The 23632-nt window shown below is 22.6% G+C and overlaps 9 protein-coding genes across 9 annotated transcripts; 6 read left to right on the forward strand and 3 right to left on the reverse strand.

The window, feature by feature from the left end:
• Positions 1-689: 689 nt before the first annotated feature.
• PBANKA_0714600 (vacuolar protein sorting-associated protein 2, putative) lies at positions 690-1319 on the forward strand (the record flags this gene model as incomplete). Its single annotated transcript, XM_034564056.1, has 1 exon — positions 690-1319. One exon carries the CDS (start codon positions 690-692, stop codon positions 1317-1319), a length of 630 nt encoding a protein of 209 aa, XP_034420891.1.
• A 636-nt stretch (positions 1320-1955) lies between these two features.
• On the reverse strand, positions 1956-2843 carry PBANKA_0714700 (phosphopantothenoylcysteine decarboxylase, putative; the record flags this gene model as incomplete). Its single annotated transcript, XM_034564057.1, has 4 exons — positions 1956-2023; positions 2142-2184; positions 2310-2435; positions 2526-2843. The coding sequence occupies 4 exons, from the start codon at positions 2841-2843 to the stop codon at positions 1956-1958; spliced, it is 555 nt and encodes a 184-aa protein (XP_034420892.1).
• Positions 2844-3575: 732 nt separating this feature from the next.
• On the forward strand, positions 3576-4910 carry PBANKA_0714800 (ribosome assembly protein RRB1, putative; the record flags this gene model as incomplete). Its single annotated transcript, XM_034564058.1, has 1 exon — positions 3576-4910. One exon carries the CDS (start codon positions 3576-3578, stop codon positions 4908-4910), a length of 1335 nt encoding a protein of 444 aa, XP_034420893.1.
• Positions 4911-5300: 390 nt separating this feature from the next.
• PBANKA_0714900 (dihydrolipoyl dehydrogenase, apicoplast, putative) lies at positions 5301-7358 on the reverse strand (the record flags this gene model as incomplete). Its single annotated transcript, XM_034564059.1, has 1 exon — positions 5301-7358. One exon carries the CDS (start codon positions 7356-7358, stop codon positions 5301-5303), a length of 2058 nt encoding a protein of 685 aa, XP_034420894.1.
• A 2239-nt stretch (positions 7359-9597) lies between these two features.
• PBANKA_0715000 (vacuolar protein sorting-associated protein 9, putative) lies at positions 9598-14064 on the forward strand (the record flags this gene model as incomplete). The annotated part of the gene is made up of 1 exon (XM_034564060.1): positions 9598-14064. The coding sequence occupies one exon, from the start codon at positions 9598-9600 to the stop codon at positions 14062-14064; it is 4467 nt and encodes a 1488-aa protein (XP_034420895.1).
• Positions 14065-15153: 1089 nt separating this feature from the next.
• Positions 15154-16346, forward strand: PBANKA_0715100 (ubiquitin, putative; the record flags this gene model as incomplete). Its single annotated transcript, XM_034564061.1, has 2 exons — positions 15154-16201; positions 16294-16346. The coding sequence occupies 2 exons, from the start codon at positions 15154-15156 to the stop codon at positions 16344-16346; spliced, it is 1101 nt and encodes a 366-aa protein (XP_034420896.1).
• A 1027-nt stretch (positions 16347-17373) lies between these two features.
• Positions 17374-19464, forward strand: PBANKA_0715200 (eukaryotic translation initiation factor 3 subunit G, putative; the record flags this gene model as incomplete). Its single annotated transcript, XM_034564062.1, has 10 exons — positions 17374-17386; positions 17554-17616; positions 17765-17898; positions 18059-18151; positions 18306-18479; positions 18581-18646; positions 18789-18845; positions 19017-19084; positions 19206-19317; positions 19435-19464. 10 exons carry the CDS (start codon positions 17374-17376, stop codon positions 19462-19464), a joined length of 810 nt encoding a protein of 269 aa, XP_034420897.1.
• A 73-nt stretch (positions 19465-19537) lies between these two features.
• On the reverse strand, positions 19538-21485 carry PBANKA_0715300 (conserved Plasmodium protein, unknown function; the record flags this gene model as incomplete). Its single annotated transcript, XM_034564065.1, has 5 exons — positions 19538-19616; positions 19707-19845; positions 19972-20335; positions 20463-20782; positions 20933-21485. 5 exons carry the CDS (start codon positions 21483-21485, stop codon positions 19538-19540), a joined length of 1455 nt encoding a protein of 484 aa, XP_034420898.1.
• An 863-nt stretch (positions 21486-22348) lies between these two features.
• Positions 22349-22934, forward strand: PBANKA_0715400 (ATP synthase-associated protein, putative; the record flags this gene model as incomplete). The annotated part of the gene is made up of 2 exons (XM_034564066.1): positions 22349-22555; positions 22656-22934. The coding sequence occupies 2 exons, from the start codon at positions 22349-22351 to the stop codon at positions 22932-22934; spliced, it is 486 nt and encodes a 161-aa protein (XP_034420899.1).
• Positions 22935-23632: the final 698 nt, after the last annotated feature.

Genomic DNA, 23632 nt, shown 5'->3' on the forward strand with positions numbered 1-23632 from the left:
CATAAGATGAAAATATCCTATATGATTATCTGTTAATTTATATTTGTATGTGTGTGTGTGAATTTTCTTTAATTTATCGTTTGGTTTGTGTAACTTAGCATGTTTGTTTCAGTAGCTGTTGCACACACACAAATATTTTTTAACAACTCTGCTATATCATTTATTTATTCAAAAAACTATTTATTTATATATTTATTTAAAAAATTATACAATACACATAATCTAGTACTAGTGAAAATTAAAAAAATGGTAAATGAGTGAATGCGGTACCTAGTTAAAGCTAAAATGGAATGAGAAAAAAAAAATAAAAATAACAAAATAGTAGCAAAAAATACAAACAATATAAAAATATTATGCATATAATGTATAGCAAATATTTACAAATAGATTAAACAAATGACACGGAATGGAGGAAAGAAAAATAATAAATGAAATAAACAGAATAATAGTAAAATATAATTTGAGCATATAAATTAAATATGCTTTACAAAATTTTGAAGTAAAATACAAATAGTGAAAACAGCAAAGTCTGGACAATAAAAAAAGATATATGTATTTTATTATTATAAATACATATGTACATGAAATAAAGGGGAAAAAGATAAAAGTAATTAAGGAAAAGTTTTTTTTTTTTCTTTCTTTAATTTCCATTTTTATATTTTTGTTTATTTCTTTTATTATTTCGAACAATGGGAGGTTATTTTTCCAAAAATTTGGAAGAATGTCTTAGAGAAGAAAAGCGAAATTTAAATCGATCCATAAGAGAACTGGAAAGGGAAATATTTAAATTGGAGAATGAAAAAAAACAAATCGAAAAAAACATAAAACTATATGCAAAAAAAAATGATATAACTCTTGTTCGAACATTGGCAAAAGATTTTGTAAAAGTAAAGCAAACTGTTACAAAATATAGTAAAATAAAATCACATTTATTTTCTATGAAAATAAAATTACAAAGTGTTAAATCTTCTGAACAGTTAAGTAAAAGTTTAAATGATATCAATAAAATAATTACAAGAGTAAATAAATATATTAAATTAAAAAATATTAATAAATCTATATACGATTTTCAAAAACAAAATGATGAAGTTTCATTAAAAGAAGATATGTTAGATGATCTGTTTGATACGTTAAATTATGATATAGACATGGCAGAGGAGGAGGATATAATTGTTTCTAAAGTTTTAGATGGTTTGGGTATACAAATGAATTCAAAATTAGACGAAATACCATCAGTTAGCGAGCTTAAAACTGAGCAAGTTGAAACTAAAGCAAATGTAGCGGATTTTCAGGAAAGAATTAACAATTTGAAAAAATAATGCCCTTTCATTTTACAAATATGTAGAATGATAATTAAATATATTTCAAAAAAATCGGCTTGTGGATACACAACATATGTGTGCAACCATCATTTTTATTTGTGTAATATTATTAAACCAGAGAAAAAATACTAAAAAAGTGTTAAAAAATATATGTATATGTTCTAAAGGCTTCTACCTATATTATTGCACATAGTTTTATACATATAAATATGTTTGCAAATTAAAGTAATAATTTTTTTGTTATATAATCATATTTTGTTTTATAACATCATTTTTTATTTAATGGTACACGAGTTACTGCTTTACTGATTTGATTCTATTTATTTCTCCTTTATTTTGTTATAATAATTTTTTTTATTAACCATTCTAAACTTTTCATAAAAAACCAATGTTTTTATGAACAGTACATATTATTTTAGCATTTCGCCTGAATGTTCATATTTTTTTAAACCTAAATAAATAGATGACTAAAAAATATCAATCGCTAGATCTAATACGTCAAATTCCATATTTATGGGTCTTTTCAATATAATAAAAGTGATTCTTCAATTATATATATATATAATAATTATTCACAAAAAAATGTTTTCACAGAATTTTCTCATTTATTAATATCCTCAATTTTGTTCATCTTTATAATGTGTTCATGCATTCCAGTATCTCTTTAATTACATCTTCTACATTTGGAAGAGCTCCCATGCCTTTCAAAAAGGAGATTTGTTTTAGTTTAAAAATTGAATATGATGCAATTAAAATATATAAAAGAAAATAAATATTAAAAAGGATAAGATATAATATATAGAAAAAAGACATTCTTACCATATTCACCACATGCCAAAACTTTTTCAATAGGCGGAATAACCTTAAAATTGAACAAACATATATATAAATATAAATAATTTATTAATAATATATATCTTCAATACATATATGAAGTAACAACTATAAAATGAAAAAAACTTGTAAAATCCTTTTTGATATTCATACTTTTATTCCCCATGATAAAATTATATCAAGCTGATGTTTTGTAATTGGATGATTAAACATGTATGTGTTCATACATGGAAAAACTAAAATTTTTTTTTCAAAATCCCAACAGCGGCAAATAGATGTCTGAAAAACATGAAAAACAATGGGAATATTTACACTTTTATATGTGAAATTATTCCATTTGGTAAATATAAACAAATTTGAAGTATTTACTATTAAGTTGGGGCATGCACCATTTGATATATAAGCTAATGTATTGGCATCTAAAGGGCATATAACAAAAAGATCAGCCCATTTTCTTAATTCTATATGCAATATATCATCACCTCGACATTTCCATAACCATTCATCTTTATCTAAGAAAATTTTTTCTTTAAAATTGGTTAGAAAATTTTCAAATGCGACATTTGTAGCTACATATTTTATTTCTATAGGAATATTTTTATTTTCGCATTCTTTTTTTAGTTTTTCAACTATTTCACTGGTTTTAATTGCAGCAATACTTCCAGTAATCCCGAGTAGAAGTTTCATGTTAATATATATTTTTTTTTATTTTACCTATCAAAGGGAAGGAATATTATAAAAAAAGTGAGAAAAATAAGCGTATTCGTGTATATAGCGGAAGGGATTAATATATATATTTCCTATTTATTATATTGCTCTCTAAAAAATAATATATATTTTTTTTTTATAGGAAAAAAGATTGATGATAACCATCTGTTGGCGACTCATTAAAATAGTTAACGAACATGTAACACCTTTTTCAACGCAGAAATGCGATATATGAAAAAAACATGTATTATTATTTTATTTTTTTTTAATTTAAAAAATAATACAAACAGGAATTGAAATAAATTGAATAAATAAAAAAAAATTAAAATAAATAAAAAAAATAAGCATAAATAATGATAATGAAAAAATAAAATATCAAAATAAACATTGTAATAAAAAGTTTTAAATGGTAGGAACATCAGGATTTTTAATTTGATTAGTTTGTATTTTTTTGGTTATTTTAAAATAATCGACAGTAATATTTATAGACTCACTTTATTGGTAATTTTGGTATTTTTTACATAATTCACTCTTACATATTTGTATGATTTTTTAATTTAATTTTTTTTTTTTTTTTATCATTTTTTATTACTTTTTATTATTTTGATCATAACTTTCGAGAAACTTTCTCAAATAAAGGGTATACCCCTCGCCATTTCTCAAATCCTATATTTCTGTATATTCTGTACATGCTATATTATATTGGAAAGAATGAATGATGATTTAGAATGTGACTATAGTACATATGACTTGTTGTTTTGCCCAACAACTCCTTGGCCATGTTTGTCTTTTGATTTTATTTATAACAATCAAAATAAAGAAGATTGTATTTCAAAATCAAAAATAAATGGAAAGGAATTTAAAGGAAATGAATTGACATACCCAATTGACATAACATGTGTTTCAGGTACACAAGCAACAGAAAAAGAATCGAACAGTATATATGTTATTAAATGGGGAAATTTAAATAAACTTGATCTTTATTTAAGTTCTGAAAGTGCATCTAGTAATGATGAACAAATAGATAAAATAGAAAATAAAAAAAGTATAGAAAAAAATAATAGTGATAATAATAAACAAAGTGAAGATGATAGTGTAATTATATGCAAATCTATAAAACATACTCATGGGTGCATTAACAGAATTAAAAGTAGTAAAAAAATAAATTCTTTAGTCGGGGCATGGTGCGAAGATAAAAAAGTATATATTTATGAAATTCGTGATGAAATAGAGGGTTTAAATGAACGAATATATAATGAAAATATTCAAAAGGATCCTGTTTATATTTTTAACAAACATAGTAATGAAGGTTTTGCTATAGATTGGAATCCGATATATGGTGCTCAATTATTAACAGGTGATAATGATGGAAATTTATTTTTATGGCTACCTGACAATATGGCAAAATGGAAACATGAAAATTTAAACTCTACTTCTATCAGAAATAATTGTAACAAATATAGTATAGAGGATATTCAATGGACTAAAAAAGGGAATGGATTAGGTCATGTATTTGCTATTTGTTCTTCTGATAAAAGTATAAAAATTGTTGACACTCGAAATATTAAAAGTGTTTCAACTGAAAACCAGATGCAACACTTGATTAATCGTGAAATTGGGTTCAAAATAGATATTCCTAATGCACATTCTAGTGATGTTAATGTTATAACATGGAATGAGAATTTTGAATTTTTATTAGCATCAGGTGGAGATGATTCGGTAGTTAAAATTTGGGATATACGTAATACATCTAAAAATGTAGCTAGCTTAAATTTTCATAAAGATTCTATTACATCAATTTCTTGGGATAGTAAAGATACTTATGTGTTGTTAACATCTAGTTTAGATAATTCGATTTCTGTTTGGGATCTATCAGTTGAATCTGAAGGTTTAGAACACTCTTTTGCTCAATACCCCGATCAATTATTGTTCGAACATAAAAATCAAAATTTTATAACAGATGCAAAATTTCATCCATCCTATCCCGGTGTTATAGTATCAACATCAGGAGAGTGCTTCAATATATTTAAACCGTATAACACATAAAATAGGTAAAGTAGTATAGTAAATTTAAAAAAGTTTAAAAATTAAATTATTACTAGACATTGTATAATTGTATATCCAATATGACCGGTACCTAATTTACCCTCTTTTTGAGAGATAGGTGCTAAAAATAATATTTTTTTGATAATTTTTTTATATTTTCCCTTATACTAATTCTTTCTTTTTTATTTGTCTACATATTTATGAATGTATATATATTTTTGTTTACTACCTTAATTAATCACGGGTTTAAACCTTTAAGATTTTAAAATTATAAAGATTTATTATGAACATGCATATGTATATGTAACAGCAAAAAATAAAGGAAATAAAACAAAGACAAATAAATAGATGTAAAGTTGTGTGTATTTTGGAAGCAATATATTAATTTAACTAATGTGTTCTGATTCCTGAAGCTGATTTGAAAGTTGTATCTAAAACTTCGGTAACAGTCGGATGAGAATGTACCATATATGCCAAATCATAAATAGTTAAATTATGATTGATAGCTAAAACAGCTTCATGTATTAAAATAGAAGCATAATTACCAACTATAAAAACACCAAGTAATTGTTTTGTATATTTATTATAAACCATTTTAACCATACCATTACTATTGTCATTAAAATTATATGAACCTTTGTTATATGGATTATTTTTATTAGTATTTAACGATATATTATTTTCGCATAGTATTTTTGAATTTGATTTATAATAAGTTATTTCTACATCTATGGAATTAGGATACAATTTGTTTGCATCTTTTTCAGAAATTCCAACAAATGCTAACTCTGGATTAGTATAACAAACAGATGGTATGTTTTTATATATTATAGGTTTATTTAATATATTTTCGACTGAATTTATAATTTCCTCTTTTTTTTTTTTTTCTTTTTTTTCTATATAATCAATTACTCTTAATGCTTGATGGGAAGCTGTGTGGGCCAGCATCTGTTTACCGTTTGCATCTCCAATGCAAAATATGTTATCATGTACTTGGGTATCAGTTGATTGATTTTGTTCATTTGTATCAGCATTTCTTTGGTCTGTCTTCTGAATGGGTTCTATTTGAACCCGTAATTGATCATCTACTAAAACAAAGCCTTTGTTCATTTTAGCGTTTAAATTTTCAAGACCAATGTTTTCAGTATTTGGTTTTCTACCAGTAGCAACTAGACAACTATCCACATGAAGTTCCTTAACATGTTCTTCATTAATTTGAATAGTAGATGTTTCTGAATCATAATTTGTTTTTGTGTGTGAAGAATAACCAATAACAACAGGTTTTCCGTTCGAAGCTGGGTGAACATATTTGATCTCTGTATTGAGAAAATAATTAATCGGTTTTGTTTTTAAAAAAACATTTTCAAAATATTTAGCAACATCAGAATCAACAAAAGGAAGAAATTGAGAAGAATATTCAAAAAATGTAATTTCAGATCCTAATGCTGTATATATATCTGAAAACTCTAATCCTATTATCCCCATACCAATTATAGAAATATAATTTTTTAAACCTTGTAAATTTACTGCTTGATCACTAGTAAATACAGTTTTCTGATCAGCATTAATATTTTGTGGAACATTTGGAACTGATCCAGTTGCTAATATAATATTTTTTGTTTTATATATTTGTTTATTTTTTTTACTTTGTATAGTATTTTTATCAATAATATAACCATGATCATAAACTACTTGGACTGATTGAGGGTTTTGAATAAATTTTGTATTTTTCATACCATGTATTATTCCACTTTTTAATTTTTTAATAACATTTTGTGTATATTCTTTTAATTTATTTATATTCATGCATATACTATCAGCTACTAATTGTGTGCTTTTTATTTCATCCTTTTCTTTATCTATATAAGCATTACTATATATTCCATAGTTGCATAATTTACTCATATTTTTTAATTCTCTATATTTATTTGTTGCATAGAGTAAGGATTTACTTGGTATACAACCAACATTAACACAAGTTCCCCCTAATGATTCTTCACTTCCTGCAAATATAATAACTTTTAAATTTCTTTCAATTGCATTAATAGCAGCTGCATGACCACCAACCCCGCATCCTAATATTGCAACATCATATTGATTTGGATAAATTTCCATTTCAGATGCATTATTATTTTTTGATTTTGCATTTAATTTTGGTTTTATTTTTTCACTATATCTTATATTAACCTTTTTAGGACAAATTAATTTGTAATTTTTTAATTCTATAAAAAATGTTTTTTTTTTTTTACAAGGAAATAATGCAATGTTACATTGAATAGAACCATGATTTCCCCTTTTCATTTTCCAATTTGTATTAAATACAGAAATAGATTTTGCATCTTGTGGAATTTTAATTCCTTCATTTTTGTTTAAAATAAAGAGGAAACTTACACATATCAAGATAATTGTATAAAATTTGTGGAGTTTAATTTTGCTTATTATCCTCATTTTATTAAGTTTTTTTTTTTTTATAAAGCTCGAAAGTTAATAAAAAAGGATACAAATTTTAGTTTGATATATCTTTTATTTTAATGTGTGATTTAAGAACAAAAATAGAAGACGAAAATAGCGATATATTTTAAACTTTTATATATTGAATAGTTTGGAATAACATTTCACACATATCTGCATCGATCTATTATATTTTTTTTTCAAGTATTATTTGTGTTAATTTGGAGAATGCATAAAAAAATATATAGTATCCTTTTTAAAACAGTATATTTTTAGTAAAAAATATTCAGAACAAATTTTAAATTGGTTGTCATACAGAAGAAAAAAAACTAAATGGATAGGCAACATGTGTGTTGTTGAATTTGTGTTTTTTTTTTGCTCATCTTTTTCCCCACCTTTTTTTTTCACATTTTATTCGCAGTGTGGGTTTTAAAATAATTTGTTTTTATCCCCAGATCCGAAACATATACAATCAAGTAGTAAAATAAAGGCGCGTGAAAAATTAAGTCAAAATTAAACCAAATAAGTCAAAAAAAAGTGAGGATTTGATATTAGCATAAATTCGTATAAATAATAGGACGTGATTTTATGAAAATATTGAATAAATAAAATAATATCCATTTATTTAGTGATGAAATATAAAATGTAAATAAAAACAAGAATGGAGGCCATTATCGTTACAAAAATTGCTTTCACATCACCACAATAAATGACAAAAGCTATAATGGTGCATCAACATATGGTAATACTTTTGAAAAGTGTAGTATTTCTTTAAAATTATGAATTATTTTAGCGCGAATGCATATATATATACATGTATGTGCATATTCATAACGTTGAGCGTCTATAATATATTCAAAGTTTCCATTTTTCTATTATATAAATAGGAAGGTATAGAGGGAAAAAAATATGTAATTGTTATAAAATATTTTACTTGCATTAAATTAAAAAAAAAAAAAATATATTAAGAATTTATGTTATAGAGCCTTTAGATTGGTTAACCTTTTTAATCTAGAAAACTGTGTGAACTTTATATATGTTGCATTTTTATGGGGTTCTAAAATTTTTCAAAATATTCGAAACGACAATAGAACAAAAAAATACACATATGCGTACTTCTTTTCATTGCAAAAATATATGCATACAATATTATAAAAAAATAATAATTTTCTAAAAAATGTACTAAATGAAAGATTATATACATTATTTTCCGAATTTTCCATATTTTTCAAAACGAAAAATGATATACGCATATATTATTGTAAGTATTTTATATTTTATTAAAAAAAATTTAGATTGTATTTGATATATTATTTTAAACAAATTATTTCGTATTCTTCATGTGCAAAATATTAAATACTTTTATTTTATAAAAAATAATATATTGTTATTTTTATGATTAATTTTATTCCCAAAAATTGACTTATTTTAAATCAATAGTTTTCCTTTTTGTGTGTTATTAAAGCAAAAGAAAAGATGAAATAAAAGAGAAAAAACACAAAGGATTTAAGAAGCAAAAAACTGAGGGGAAAAATAGTATATTTTATTTTTGTGTTAAAAAATACTAATCACGGTTTATTAAAGTAATTATTTTCCATATTTGAATCAAATTCATATTTCCTATAAAAAAAATGCACATTTTATTAAAGCAATTGCATTATAAATAAAATTACCTTTGTTTATGTTACTACGAATTATTGTCCTTTATTTTACTTTATTTTGCCTTATTTTATTTTGCTTTATTTTATTTTGCTTTATTTTATTTTGCTTTATTTTATTTTGCTTTATTTTACTTTTTTCATATTATTAAAATTGTATGCATGCTAGGCGTTGATATTTGTATGAACTTTTTATGAACGTTCATATATTTTTTATTTTTATTTTTATATTTTTATTAACGTTCATGCATTTTTACCTTTTTTCCAATTTTTAAAATTATTATTATAATATATATATAATATACTTATATTTTTTTGTAATTTCTATAGTTAGATATGCAGATATATTAAATGGACTATTTTGTGAAAACAGTTTTATCTGTTATTCACATTTAATATATCAGCGCATACGTATGTATACTATATTTTCCAAAAATATATGATTTAGCTGTGTATATGTAAATTATTTGAACGCTTTCATTATAGTGTCCACAATATACTTATCTATAGCATATATCTTAGAAGATCATAATAAAAATAATTTGTAACGATATATATTTATATTTAATGGGGAAAAGATGAATGAAAATCCCAAAAATGTCAATAACTTTATGCTTGGAAATGAATGGAATGGATTTAGCTTTAAAGATAAAGAAAAAAAATGCTTAAATGAAAATCATGTTAATCCCAGCCAAATAAATGAAATGGATTTTTTCTTTGAAAATTACAATAATAAAAATAATGCTAATATTTTGCAATTTTCGAATAAATGCACTTCAAATAGTATAAATGGGGAAAATGAAATACACAAAAAACATAATATAAATAGAAATAATGACACAAATTTTAATAAATATTTGACAAATAATGTTAACAATTCTCTATGGGGCGAATTTAACGAAAGTTATAATGTCATTAAAAATAAAAAGGAAAGAAATAAAACACCAATAAAAAAAGAAGTTCAAAACACAGGCAAACTAATTTCAAGTATGAATGAAATTAGTAATACTTTTGATGTACAACCAAATGAAGAAAAATTAAATCATGATTCTACCTTTGATTTATGGGAAAAGTTTACAGAATATGAACTTACGGGAAATGATTCATCTTATGACAAAAAAAAAAAAAAAAAAAATGATGATTATATAATTCACACTGGAAAAGGATCTCTAAGTAATTCTAATATATATAAGAAAGGTGGTAATGATAATGAAAATGATAATAAAAATAAAAATGAAAATAAAAATGAAAATAAAAATGAAAATAAAAATGAAAATAAAAATGATAATGGAAATGAAAGTGATAATGGAAATGAAAGTGATAATGGAATTTGTGTGGCATCAAAGCATAATCGAAATGTAGTTAAGGGGGATGGACAAATAAAAAATTTAATTGAGTATCATAAAAAATGTGAAAAACCCAGTACATCAACAAAGATTGATTCATTTTATGAAGGAGAATTTACAACAAGTTTAAAAAATGGAAATAAATTATATGATGATATCAATTTAACTTCTGAACATGACATACAAATTGATTATTATTCCGATAAAAGTATTTCACAATGTAAAGTAGTAAATAATAAAATAAACATAAAAAAAAAAAATGACATATTATTGGAAAAAGACTATGAAAAAAATATTTATAAAAAAAATAAAGACTTATTTATCAATAGTAATGATAGTAACCATAATAACAGTTTATCGGATTCGAAACATTCTATTAGCAGTTTTCAAATTAATAATAATGCGATAAAAAAAAAATCCGAATTCGAAAATAACAGTTATACTAGCAGATATCGTTATATTGACAACGATAATAATAATAATGTAGATGATATTAAAAAAAAAACAAAAGAAAAGATTTCGAAAAAAATGATTTCAACTCAAGAATTAATAAATAGTTGTAAAGATTGTACTAATAGTGTGGATAATTTCGTAGATGAACAAAGTAAAGACGAAATACAATTAAAAACAGAGATAAAAAAAAAGAAAATAATAAAACCTATAAATAACCAAAATATATCACAATCATTTACTAGTGTAATAGATGATTCTGAAAACACATATTATGATAATACAAAATTTTCTGAACAAAGTAGTAGTAATTTGTTAAAGCTAGATGAAAGTTCAGAATTTTTTTGTAATTCTAATATGATGGATGATGAAAAAAAAAAAAAGATAAAAACTAATAAAAGAAGCAAAGATGAAAAAAATTTAAAAAAAAAAAAAATAGAAGATATGGATAATAATAGTAAAAAAGAAATAGAAATAGATAAATCAGAGATATCAAAACAAGCAGAACAAAATTATACATTTGAATCTATAAAAACGAACAATAGTAGTAAATTCTTTGATGAAATTAAAGAATATTTAAATAATAAAAACACAAAAGAAACAATAAATGTAGAAAAAAAAACGAACTATAATTTTAATGCATTTGGTGATCTAAATGAAAATTTTAAATTAAAAAATAAAACATCAGAAATAAAAAAAAAACAAACTATTCGAACTAATAGTAATAATACAATATTTAGTGACAAAGAAAAGGTTCGAAATAATTCAGATTCAATAAAGAAATTATCAAAAGTTGCAGATGTAATGGAAAAATCAGAATTAAAAATAAAATTAAACAAAACAAAAATGAAGGGAGAAAACATGTGTGAAAAAAAACGAACCATAAAACAAAAGGGAAATGAAAGTATTAGAATGGATAAAGATAAAAAAAAAATAACTGAAAATGTAAAAAAAGTTAGTGAATCAAAATTTTGCAATAGCAATAGTATAATGAATAGCAACTTTAGTAATTATTCGAATCTAAAAAAAAAAAAAGAAATTTCTGATAAAACAAATGTTTTACATTTAACTCAAAATTTGTCTAGAATAAATACAAAATTAATAGAAGAAAATAACAATAAATCTTATGACGAAAAAGAAATATATACTGATAGGATAGTATATGATAAAGGTAATAAAATAATCCAAAAAGAAAATATAAAAAAAAATGATGATATTAAAAATGTTATACAGAAAGATATACCAGCAGATGAAGATGAAACTACAATTAATTACAATGATGATGAAAATGAAACTGTAAATTCGAATAAAATTATTGCAAAAAAAAAAGCAAATTTTTCTATAGATGCAAATGAAACATATGGTCAAGATATTGAATTTGAGGAGAATGAAGTAGAAATGAAAAAAGAAACTCGGGAAAATGCAAATGTTCAAAATGGATATCAAAACGAAGCTCGAAATGAATCATTTGTTATCCAAAAAGGGAGAAAATTTAAAAATATGTTTATTTCATTTATTAAAAGAGAAGGTTATAAAAAAGATGAAGAAAATGAACAAGTTGATGAAAATAAAATTATAACAAAAAAGGAATTTATAAAATGGAATGAAATGAATTTAAGCATATATAACGAAAATGCGAACAATGAAAATACGGTGCCAAGTTTGAATGAATTTGAAATAAAAAGCAAATCAACCAATAACGAATTGAATGATACAAATTCAAAGAAAACTATTGAAGAATATAAAAATGATTTAAATAATGACAAAGGTAAAGAAAGTGTTTCAAATAAGTTAGAGCAAAATAAAAAGAGTATAAACAATGTATTAGAAGAAAAGAAAAACAATGAAAATAACAAAGTATTTAATAACGATACAATATCTGAAAATAATTCAAATTCCAAAAAAAAAGCAAATACTATTTATAACAATTTTTTAGAAAGTTTAAAGCATCCATCCTGTAAAACAGTGGTAGACAAAGTCAAAAATTTTATTATGAATTTTCCACAAAATTCAAATAGAGGAGAATCAGCAAATAAAATTCATACATTCATAAATGAAACTCAACCTATTTTATTAAAATCTAGTATATATAAAAATTTAAACTCTGATCAAATAAATATTATTATTCAGGGATTTGAAAAATTTATAATACAAAAATTATATTTTTATTTATATCGTATGGATCCAGATGATAAAGATCATGATGAACAAGTTTATACAAAAATAAATTGCCTTCAATGGATTGAGTTAAAACATTTGGAAATTTCAGAAAATATAGATTTGAATCGTTTGAAATTAGCACAAAGTGAACTTTTAAAAATACAAAAAATGAAAGCACCCTATGATAAAATAATTATGATACTAAATTGTTGTCGTATTGTTACATCTATTTTATATGAAGCAAAAAAAAATCTTAGAAAAAAAAAAAAAAAAAATGATAAAAAATCGAAGATTATAAAAGAAGATAATAAACTTATAGCAAATGGGTCTACTTTTTTTGAAGGTAGTTTTTCATTAAATGATGATATTAAACAAGTTAGAGGAAATAGTCAAGTTATACATTCAATGAGTTTAAATAATATCAAAGATAAATTTTCGACAAGTTTGTTTGGGTTCAATGAAAAAAAAAATGGCAGTAGTTTTGAAAGCGAAAGTTGGAATGTTGGTAAAAAAGATGAAGATGACGATGAAAATGAAGATGAAGATGAAGATGAAAATGAAGATGAAGAAGATGATGAGCTGTTGCCATGTGCAGATGAAGTTCTTCCTTTACTTATATACGTGATAATTAAAACAAACCCACCCGAATTAATTTCTAATATTGCATTTATTCAAAATTTTCGACATCCAAATCATTTTGTTTCAGAAGAAGCTTATTCTTTTACACAGTTTTGTAGTGGTGTTGAATTTATTAAAGAACTTGGTAAAACTACATTTTTAAATATTTCTGAAAAAGAATATAAAGAAAAAGTTAATAAAGCAGAAAAATTTTATTTAAATGAAGTCAAAGAAAGTAATAAGAAGTTACAAGAAACGGCTGGTAAATTAAATGACTTTATAAAATTGTCAAACGAAAAAAAAATAAATAATAATATTATTAGTAAAATAGAATCGATTAAATTAAAGTTTGAAAATGTAGAAAATTTAAACTTACTTACTATTTCAGATTTATCATCACTTTTTGATGAATATAAAATTCTTGTGGAATTAAAAAACACTATTTTAAAAGATCTACAAAATCATGCTTAGATTTCATTAATATATTAATTATGGAACGAACCATAAATATATTATTTGTACCCCATTATGCATATCTTTTTTGTATTATGTTAGTGGGAATTGCCCTATTTTCTGTTTTCCGTTTTTTTTTGTCGAGATATTTGCATGTATTTTTTCATTTTCTTATACATGTATTTATGATAATTTATCTCCTATTTTTGGTAACGAAAATTGATGGATTTGTGAAGTTGATGGGTTTGTGAAAATTGATAACTATTTGTGCGAATGTGTTTGTTTTACAATTATATGCATTATGGCTATTTGTTTGAAGATATTTATTTGGGGAAAATATTTGGCCCCATTCGTTATATATCTATCCGTTTGGTTTGTATAGTTTTTTTTTCTATTATTTTTTCTGAACAACTTTGTAAAAAGTGTATTAAAATTATATAAAATTTTTAATATCCGTTTTTTTTTTGTTTCTTTATAAAATCGGGGAAATATAATACACTATTTGTACTCAATGTTGAAGAGCAAAAAAAAAAAAATTATATGGAAAAAAATTGTATTATATTCTAAATTAATTATTATAAAAATATTTGATAATATCTTTAAAATATGTATGCACACTTATAAAAATGTATTAGTTCGTAAAATGATTTTAAATAAATGTATTTTTAAAGAGCACAAGTATAAAACTGATATTTATAAATTCGAAAAAAAAAAAAATAGTCTCTTTTTTTATATCGTTGGATTTATACATTTCATATATTTTGTGGGGTATGGACTAAAATTATAATATATCCCGAAATATTAATTTATATTTTTTTTTTTCTAAAATACCTGCTAGCTAATTTTATGTATATCGATTTTTTTTTTTTTTATTTCAAATTTTTAGAGAAAAAAAGTTAAATAATGGCAGAACAGGAGAGATGGAATGCTAAATATATGAGATATGTATAAAGGAAAGTATTAGAAAAGTAGGAAAAATGAATTGAGGCTATACACATATATATACTTGCAAATGTTATTACTGTGTATTATAGATTTTATGACTTGAGAGTATTAAGAAGGCATTTTTTTTTTTTTTCTTCTTTTTTTTTCCTTTTTTTATACAAGATGATTTTTCGATTTAATTTAATCTGGGTTGGCGTTATTTTATGGTATATTTTTTTTGTATATATGTGCAATTGTATAAAATTAAATAACTATAATAATAAACTGATAATCCATAAATTGCTGAACATATCTACAAATGTAGTATCGAGACAAATAAATAAAAATAATAATGGAAATGAAATAAAAAACAAGAAAAATATATTTGGAATAAACAATTTGAATAAATGTAATATAATGGTTAGTTGTTATGATAAAGCTGGTGTTTTTGATCAAAATTTTTTTTTATTAATAGGAGAGAAAAATAATATTAAATTTGTGAAAGAACAGATTGAAAATATACATGGAATACCAACAAATTTTCAAGAAATATTTTATGAAAACAAAATATTAGATGATAATATAACAATAAAAAGCTTAATAAAAGGAAAAAACATTAAGTTATTAAATTTTCGTCTAATTTCAATTTTACCTCATTTTTTCAATGAAAAACCTGATGAAATAGACAAAAAAGATATAAATATGGAAAAAGAAAATAAAAAAATAAAAATTTTAAAAGAAAAATTAAAATATTATGGATGTATAACATTATTTAATGAATATAAAAAATTGTTAGAAAAACTCAAAAATAATATTATAAAAGAAGATATTGATATTGTAGAATCTTTTAAATCTTTTGACAGAGAATTTGAGCGTTTGTTAAATAATAATAATATAAGTTTGGAAAAAATAAAAAAAGAAATACAGGATTTAAAATATTTTGATAAAAAAAAATTATTATTAAGATTGGAAGTAGATTATCCACATATGGATAATTTATTATTAATCAGAATAAAAGAGTTGATTAAATTTTATTATTTAGGAGATATACAATCTGTAATTAAGTTTTCACTTTTTTTTTTTATTTTATTTAAATATGCTAATTATCCCAAAAAAATGAAAAACATATTTTTATACTTGTCTTTACTATTTTTATTGGCTCCTTGTAAACCAATATATAAGTTTTCCCATTTTCTTTTTTTTTTAATTCCTACAAATTTCTTATATTCAGGTTAGTTTTGCATGTATATTATTATAGTATACACATCCATATAATACAATTTTAATATAATGTACTTTTATATAAATCTTTTATTTTTACAGGATTTACAAATATATTATCTGCATCCTACCAGCAAATATTAATGTGTCAATAATTAAATGTGGATTATTGAAATTTTTGTTATTTAATATGAAGTGAAATAAAACAAGATCACAAATAAGGCATATATATATACAACTAGATGAAGTTACAAAGCGTGTTTTAGTTATTTTATTTCCACATTGATTTGTTTTAAAAGGTTAAGCTTAACCTTTTATATCATAGATTATGCAAATCGAAAAGAAAAATATATCATAACTATCTATAGGTCTATGGTTGTCAACATTTATACCCCAATTCATATTATATATATGGTATTCTTTCTTTTTTGTTTATTCATTCTTGTTTTTTTTATTATCACTTTTGTGCTTTTTCTTTGTTTATAAACATGTTTTGCATTCGATATTTACTTTTTATATTCCCCCAGAAATTTTACAGTTTTTTGTTATTCGACGTTTTAATTTTTTTTATTTTATTTTATTTTTTGTGTAAAATAAAAATGGCATATTATTCATAATGTACAATTTTTCATACAACCTTAAAAAAGAATAAATTAAATTAATTAAATTAAAACAATTTTATTTTATATTATAAAATTAATGAACAAACAAAATAAAATAAGCAAAAAAGCTTCAGTTATTTTTAACCGCATATATTATATATTATGAAGAATTTTCGTTTAATTTTTTGTATATACTATATTATTAAAACCCCGGAAAAAAAAAATTTCTATAAAATATTATGTAAATTTATGAACATATATATATGCATTTTATTTATATGATACTAAAATATGTTGGATAACACGTTTTATTAATAAAAAGAATAAGTTTCTTTTTCTTTTATATATAAAAGGAAAAAAATAAAAAAAATAATGTCAGTAGTAAAATAATGGCAAATTAGAATAAGCAAAAAATTACATATTTTTTTAAGCACATAAAAAGAAAAAAAAAGGGAAAAAAAATTGTTTAACAAATCATAACATCAGATATATATATATTTATTTATATTACTTATATATGTATAGCAATTTTTATGTTATTATAAAACAAAAAAAAAATTGACAAAACACACAGAAAAAGATGATACAAACAGGTATATTTTAATATCATACTATATATTTATAGTTTATTTTTTTTGCTATAAGTTTGATAGGAAATATAATAATTAATATAATTACATATATAATTATCCAAGTATGTAGCCAACGCTTTAGATTATTTTTGATGTCATTTCTTGTTCTATTATTTTTATTATTTTAGAAAAAAAAAACTGGGTTGATATTGACGTCGATGATGATGAATCATTGAATGACAATGAAAACAGTAAGTGAAAAAAAAAATATAAAATGATTGTGGAAAAGAACTATATATCCAAACTCTGTGAATCAGCCATTCCTTTAAAAAAAATAAAATTATATACACTTTTTTATTTATATATTTATCATAAATTTTGTTTGTAACTCTTTTGTAGAAAAAAAATGGGAAGATATAGACGCAGATGATGACTTAGAGAGCAACAAAAAGTTATCTTATTTTACTAACTATGAAAATGGAGTTAAAGTTGTTACCAAATATTCTGAAAATTTAAAAAAACAAACAGTAAAGGTAAATATATTCCTATTCTTTCTGACATATTTGATATGCATGTGTACATAATTTTATATGCCCCATGTTTGCAAAATCGTTTACTCTTTCTTTCTTTCTTTCTTTATTTATTTATTTATTTATTTATTTTATTATTATTTTTTTCTTACCCCCTCCCTAGGTTACAAAAAAAATTAAAGAAGTAATAATAAAAAAACGCCTTAACAAGGAAATAGAGAATCGTCTTAAATTAAAAAATTTTAATGTCGACGCTGTAAGAAATAAAAAAAAAATATGCACGTATATATTTAAAAAATTTACCTTAATATTTTTAAGACATTTAAAAATAAGGGAATATATAAACTATTTTATAAATATTTTATTATATAATTAATTTTCTTTTATTTATTTTTAATATCCTATCACAGTTTAGCTCGGTTATTGTTGAACCAACTGATGTTGTAAATATCGAACCTCCAAAAAATAATTTGCTAGATTTTCTTAAAGATACAGAATATGACTATTTATTTGCTGAACAAACAGATAAAACAGCAAAAGATTTGAAAAATAGATTCAAAATGTTTAAAGATGAAGAAGCAGAGGTATATTATATATAGCTAATCCATCTTTATAACTACTCTTAAATTATATTTGACTTACATATTATGGGCATTTTTTTTTCCCCCCACCTTTTTACTATTAGGAGGCTAAACCAGATGATGCTAATAAAGTTGGAGCCAAGAGAGACATGATGTATTATCGTTCACATGTAAGACTTATATTCATGGATCAATTGAATATATATGGATGTATATTGATTATTGTTTGAAATATAATTGTTATGCAAGTAGACAAAAAATTGACATTTTTAATAATAAAAAATTATGTTTGTTTTTTTTTCCCTTTAACAGGATACTCAAAATAAAGAATGCACTATTCGTGTAACGAATCTAAGCGAAGATGTTAATGTAATTTTTAAAATAAAAATCATAAAGCAATTATACATAAAAACGGAAAAAATAAAAAAAAATAAACATAATAAAATAAAATGTGATATGTGCATACTTACGTATCACATATAAACGGAGTCCATGCTTGTCACTCTATTCATTATATACGTGCATATTTTTTTATAACAGGAAAGTGAATTATCCAACTTATTTGGACGTGTCGGTCAAATATCTCGAATGTTTTTAGCTAAACACAAGTATGTTGTATTTTCATGTGTTAATTATGTCAGAATATTTATGTGTAGTCATTAGTCATCTTATAATTCACATTCGTAAAAGCAGTTTAACGACATTATATTTTCTCATTTTCATTATTAGGGAAACACAAAATTCCAAGGGTTTTGCTTTTATAACATATTCCAAGAGAGAAGAAGCAAAAAGAGCTATAGAAAAGTTAAATAGACATGGATTTGAAAATCTCCTCTTAAGTGTAATATATTAATGAAAAAAGGAAAAAAAATATGACAAGTCATAAATTTTTATAAGTATCACATCCCATCTCTTTTATTTTTATAAATTTATTACGATTTTTTATTATTTTTTATAGGTGGAATGGGCCAAACCATCAAACAGATAAAATACGAATTGTTCATACTTATGTATTTAGTATTTTTTTAATTTTTATTATTATTAAGGCTATATATTTTTTTTTATTTTAAAAGATCTACACATTTTAACTTGTATTGATTATTATTTTTTATTATGTTATAATTTATTCCCAAACAATACCTAAAAAACAAATAAAATTAAATATTAAAAAAATGTTAATATATTTTTTAATTTGGCTTGTTTTGCCGTAAGCATATTTTTTTATATAACCATTCAAATAGATATATTTCCTCTGGGTGCATAACTTTAAATCCCTTTCGAATATCACCCCAATATTCTTTTAAATCGCTGTATGCATTTCCATATTGCATGTTATAAATAGCGATGACTAAATCCACGAAGTTGTTTTCTATAAAGGTGTTGCATTTTATGGGTGTAAAATTAAACATGTAAATAGCGAAACGTAAAAATATATGTCTATACATGTAAACTTAAAATTGGCACTTGCGATTTCCTAAATTTTATATAAATTTACCGTAATAATCATATAGGAAAACAATTTTCTTCTTAGGATATATTTCCGTATTATTTCTATACACATTTATATCATTATTACTGTTATTACTATTGGTGCTGATATTATTATCTTGGTCTTTTGAGCTTCCTCTCATAAAATAGTTTTTAACTTTTTCTGCAATGTCACTAATAGTGCTCTCTGTATTAATTATTTCGTTTTTAGAATCCGGGATTGGCATTACATTTGGTGTAGTGTTTTCATTCAATGATCGAATATTCTCAATAATATTGTCATCTTTTAGAGACTTTAAATACGAAGTAATATAACAAATTTTGTTTTTATTTTCGCTTTTTTGCATAAAATTGGATACCTCTTCATATAGCTATTATGCAAAAAAAAAAAATGAAAATAAATTAAAAATATGACTGGTTCATATAATTTTTTGTAAACTTACACAATTTAATATTTGCACACAAATAATTGTAAATTTTATTTTTTCCAATTTTTACCTTTTTTTCATTAATACTATAAGGATTTGTTATAAAACTGTAGCTTATTTCATTTAATATAAAATTAGAATTGGTAATATTTGCATCCGATGTTTTTAAAGAAAAAGGTTTGTATAAATCAAAAATTTTTTTTTCACATTTCATTTTATTATTATATTTCATAAAAGATATAATTTGCATATCATAATTATCCAGATCTCCAATTGGATCGATAATTTCTCCGGGATTTTCTTGTTTATATTTATCTATTTGTTTATTCATGTTATTTTTTAAGTCTTCTTTTCTTAGTTTATATGTAATGACATCGAACGGAAATTTTCCTAAAATGCATAAGATGAAAATTTAATAGCATGAATTGGCATGTGTAATAGTATATATGGAATAATAATATATAATGTTTTATGTGTACTAAAATATATATGCATATGTTTGCATGCAAATTTTTTTAGGATTATTTTTGTGAAACTTACCTGTAAAGACATAGTATTTTTTATTGCTAATAGTAGGAATGAATTTAACCTCGTTTTCATATTTATAATTATACAAATCCAAATGGCTACATATATGGCTTTGCCCAAAATAATAATTAAAAACATAATAGTAAGTAAAATACGAAGTAGTAATAAATAAAGTAAGGAAAATTAATGTTTTAAAAAATTCGAAAACTGCATATTTTTTGCCTATTTTTATTTCACTTATAGTATTTGAGCTTATTGTATCAGTTAGAGTTTGAGTAAAAAATTGGCTACTAAACATTTTTTTTAAATTTTTTCTATCTATTTTAATAGTTCTTGTATTCATTTTATGTTCAATGTTATTATCTTCATTCACTTTTTTATTATCATTTTCTTCCTTTGGCTGGTTAGTTTCATCTTGTTCGTCATCAAAATTAAATTCATTGTCTAAACTTCTATAAACATTTTTTATTTCTTTTTTACTCGAACTTTTTTTTATTTTATCTGATATTTCAAATGTTTCCATCTTGGAAATTAAAGGGGAATTGTCAACTTTTTTTTCGTTCATTATATATTAGTTTGTACAATATGGAAGGAGAGGTAGTGTTTGATCTCAATACTGTATGTCAAGGAATGCAGCCGTTTAATAAAACAGAAAATAAATAATAAGGCGGGCAAATCGGACAATATAATAGCAGATTAAACTCGGCAAAAAAATGCGTAAATTTAGATAGTGTTTATACGTTTTGTAACTTGAATGGGTATAAATAGTATGTATGTGCACACTTAAAGAATATTGAAAATGTGTTGCTTTAAAAAAGTTTAGAAAAGTATAAATAAATATATAATTTTTTTAATTTGATATATATAATACTTAAAATACACTTAAGCTAAAAAGTAAAAGAATATAATAAAATCGTAAAAATCGCCTTAAGACGAAATTGTTTTTTTAGTAACACAAATATATATATATATAATTAAATAAAATTACAAATACATGAGCATATTTATTTCAATGGAAATAAATATATATATATTTTTTGGGGGTGGTCGTTCTAATATATACCAGAAAAATCCTAAGCACTTTTTGAAAAAAATAAAATATTTTTTAAGGTTATAATTAAATGATAATGTGCATGTGTGCCTTGTTGCTCCGTGTTTAATATATAAAAATTATTATTTATTTTTTCCCTTTTCCAATGTTTACATCTTATATAAATAGTATATTAATATTTAATTATTTTTTTTAGTATATTTTATTTTTTTCTTATAATTTTATAATTAACAGTTAAGCGATTATATCTACGAAAATTAATTTTTTTTTTTATTTTTTAAAGCTTTTCATATTTTCTTCGTATATTTTTTTTATTTTACAATTTTTCCAATTTCACATTAATTTTGCATTTTTATGGCATTTTCACCTTGTCAAAAATGAATAAAAATGAAATTCATAAGAATTTGGAAAAGGAAGATGTTAATAAACTCATTGATAATTCTTTAAAGTCAGCAGAAACAGATGATGAACACTCCTATTTTTTACAACAAAATAATATTTATTGGGAAACAGGTCATAGGACATACATTCCCTTTTTTCACTTTTTGATACATAAATATACTAATAAAATAATAGACGACCAAGTAAGTTTATTAATTAAAATTTCAATTATATTTTATGATGTTATTTTTTTGTATTCCTATGCAATAATTTATTTTTAAATTTATTTAATTTTATTTACAGATAAGAAATTTTCGAAACTGTGTAAAAAGTGTGCATCATACACCATTTGTATTTCACAAAGATGGATATTTTAGAAGTTATTATGGGGATCCAGATGTTAATATGATTTTCAATTTAAAAAAAAATACAAATTTTGTTTTTAATTCAACGGGATCATTAAATTCGTATAATTTACTAAGCAACAATTCTACTTATGATAAGCCTACACACATATTTAATCAAGTTCTCATGAGTGCATTTAAAATGGATTTAAAAAGCGCTTTAGAAACAGTCATGTAAATGCACACATGGGACTGATAAAGGAACGAAATACTAAGCCAAATGGTAAATTATAAATATATACAAATGTTTACTTTGCTATAATAAAAAATTATGAACAAAATAATGCATTTTTAAAATTGTTAATAAAAAAAACATAGAAAAATGAATGTCTTAGTGACACGTAGAATCGATACTTATATAAATGCATACACGTATGTCCCCTAAATAATTATCGAATTTTTGCTACTAATTAATATTTATTTTTGAAATTGAATATAGGTGATTAAAATAATATAAGAAATATGAAGGAATATATATGTAACTTTATTATAGGGGATGAAAATTATCGATTATTAATTTTTTTTTTACTACATTTAATTTGTATAATATAAACAAGCCTATTTTTAAGCTGCATATTTTTTCATTTATTAGTATAGTAATAAAAATTTAGACAATAATATATCATGTATAAATAGTGTAACAATTTTTATAAAAACCGAAATATATGTGAAATTTTAATATATATATGTAAATTTATTTATATTAGTACTCCACTTTAAGTTGCATTATTATGTATGTATATTAAGAATTAACATTGCTAGCAGCATTAAGCATTTTTTCGAATTCTCGAAATATTTTTTTATTTTACCCCAATTTGTTTCTTATGTTATAACTTTTTAAGCTAATTAACAAATCGACGAAATGTATGAAAATTT

Source organism: Plasmodium berghei (assembly GCF_900002375.2).
Source record: "Plasmodium berghei ANKA genome assembly, chromosome: 7".
Classification (NCBI taxonomy): Eukaryota; Apicomplexa; class Aconoidasida; order Haemosporida; family Plasmodiidae; genus Plasmodium; species Plasmodium berghei.